Source organism: Rhea americana, unplaced genomic scaffold (assembly GCF_003343005.1).
Source record: "Rhea americana isolate MKP2758 unplaced genomic scaffold, rheAme1 scaffold_24, whole genome shotgun sequence".
NCBI classification, from domain to species: Eukaryota; Metazoa; Chordata; class Aves; order Rheiformes; family Rheidae; genus Rhea; species Rhea americana.
The window spans coordinates 364,386-366,474 of NW_028186357.1; the positions used below are offsets into that span (position 1 = coordinate 364,386).

At 54.8% G+C, this 2,089-nt stretch overlaps 1 protein-coding gene across 2 annotated transcripts in view; it reads right to left on the reverse strand.

Moving 5' to 3' along the window:
• FGF8 (fibroblast growth factor 8) overlaps window positions 1-2,089 on the reverse strand; it is a 6,612-nt gene that overhangs the window by 956 nt on the left and 3,567 nt on the right. For both annotated transcript variants that reach the window (XM_085306392.1, XM_085306391.1), the window contains exon 4: window positions 12-118. In XM_085306392.1, coding sequence (XP_085162518.1) covers window positions 12-118 — 107 coding nt within the window. The remainder of the gene's footprint in view (window positions 1-11; window positions 119-2,089) is intronic.

The window sequence follows — 2,089 nt, forward strand, 5'->3', positions numbered from 1 at the left end:
AAAAATCCCACCTTGCCGATCAGCTTCCCCTTCTTGTTCATGCAGATGTAGAAGCCCGTGGCGGCCCCCTTGATGCGCACGCGGCTCCCGAAGGTGTCCGTCTCCACGATGAGCTTGGCTGGCGGGGAGGGAGGGGAGAGCGGGAGGTCRCGGCGGCCGCAGCGACGGGCGCCCGGCGCCGAAGGGAGCCCCAAAGCGGCCTCGGCCCCCTCCGCTCCGGCGGCCCCGCGGAGGGCACGGCCGCCCTCCTCGCGCCTTCCACGAGGGCCCRTCGACTCGGTCTCGCTTATTTGTTTGTTTATTTTAAACGGAGGCGATCGATCCGCTTCCGAAGGAGCTACGCAAACCGCCGGGTCGATGGGGCCGCCTATAAATAGGCCCATCACCTTCCCGTCCCCCGCCTGCGCCCTGCGAGCCTGAGCCCCACCGCGTCCCCCCCCCCCTCCTCGTTCTGGCTCCTCTCCCCGGAGCGGGGCCGCCCCGGCTGCACCCTCGCCGCTCCCGGCCTCCCCGAGGGCCGGCGCGGGGCAGGGGCTGCGCCGGAGCCCCCCTCCTTCCCCTCCAGCACCCCGTGAGCTCCGCCGGCGCCGATCTGCCCGGCCAGCCCCCCCCGCGCCCCGGCTCCCAGGCAGGGGCTCCCGGCTGAGAAAAAGCGGGAATATTTGGGCCGCCCGTAAATGAAACGCTGAGACAGGGACCCCTGTTTATCGTGGGGGTGTAAATAAATAAATAAAGGGAAAAAAAGAAAAAAAAAAAATCAATCTCAGAGGCAGTGAAAGGTTTGAGGAGAATTGATTTTCCTTCCCGAGAGCTAGAGCGAGCRGGGAGAGGGAAGGAGGGACGCGCGCGGGCAGGGGAGGCCGCGGGACCAGCGAGCACAAAACCCCGCTTTAAAGGATGCCCGACGCTCCCCTTTCGGCCTTTTTGCAAAGGGCGGCYGTGATTTACGGCCGACGGCCGCGCTGGCCTCCCCGCTCGAGGCTGCCGGGCGCGCGGCTCCCGCGCCGCCGGGCGAGGACAACCTGCCGCCGGCGCAACCCCGACACCGCCGGCCCCCAGCGGCAGGAAACCCCCGTGCACAGGAGAAACGCACAAATGAGGGAGGGGAAAAAAAAATAAAATAAAAATATAAAATAAAACGCGGCACCTCCGGGCCGCCCCAGGGAAGGGCGGTGCAGGCCCGGGGAGAGGTTTAATCCGGATTACAGCCGCTTTCGGCTCGCGCCGCGGCAGGCCATCCGCCGCCGCTTAGAATTAAAAAAAAGTCAATCAAATATTGACAATCAAGACAGATAACCGAAAATGCCGGGCTCAATGTTAAGTCGGCTGTAAAAACGTCAGCGTGGCGAAAGGGGTCAACTGCAAGAATAAATCAACCCCTTTTGCACGCCCACCCCCAAAAAATCAGATCAAAAAAACCCAACAACAACAACAAAAAAGAAGCAGAAAGAAGGGCCTGGGGAAGGGGGGCTCTTTCTTTCCCCTCAAAAGTGGATTTCTAAATGCCATTTTGGGGGAGACCACTTTTAAGGGGAGAAGCTTAACATTTTCAACTCTATTCTTTCACTTAAGTGACAGATTTATCCCACTAAAATTATGTTTCATGCTAAAACTTTGAAGGGAAAGTGGCTACGTAAATGCTGAAAAAATGCAGCGAGACACACTTGATCCCCCAACTGGACTGCAAAGAGGAGAAAGTATTCAGGAAATGTTAAAAAAGGTGAAAGTAAGAAGCGTTTTAATAGTTCTTCCAGACATGGGGGCCTCCCTAGAGATTCATATAGAACAATCCTGAACCTCTATTTTAACATTTACAGACTTGCAACTCTTAAAACTTTACATCTGAAAAACTGCTTGTTCTCTTTCTGCTTTAGATCAGTCCTCATTTTCCTCCTTAGTTCTTCAAATGCTTAACCTTTTTTATTATATTTTAATAGAGTTTTTCGAGCCACCACTAGTCCCCTCCTTCTGGCCTTATTTAAACCGGGTCGTTATTTAAATATGCACTAACTGCCTTTTAAAATCCAGGCATTATAGGGCTAAAATGAGACAAACTTTTTTTTTTTTTCTTTTTCTTTTTTTTTTTTTT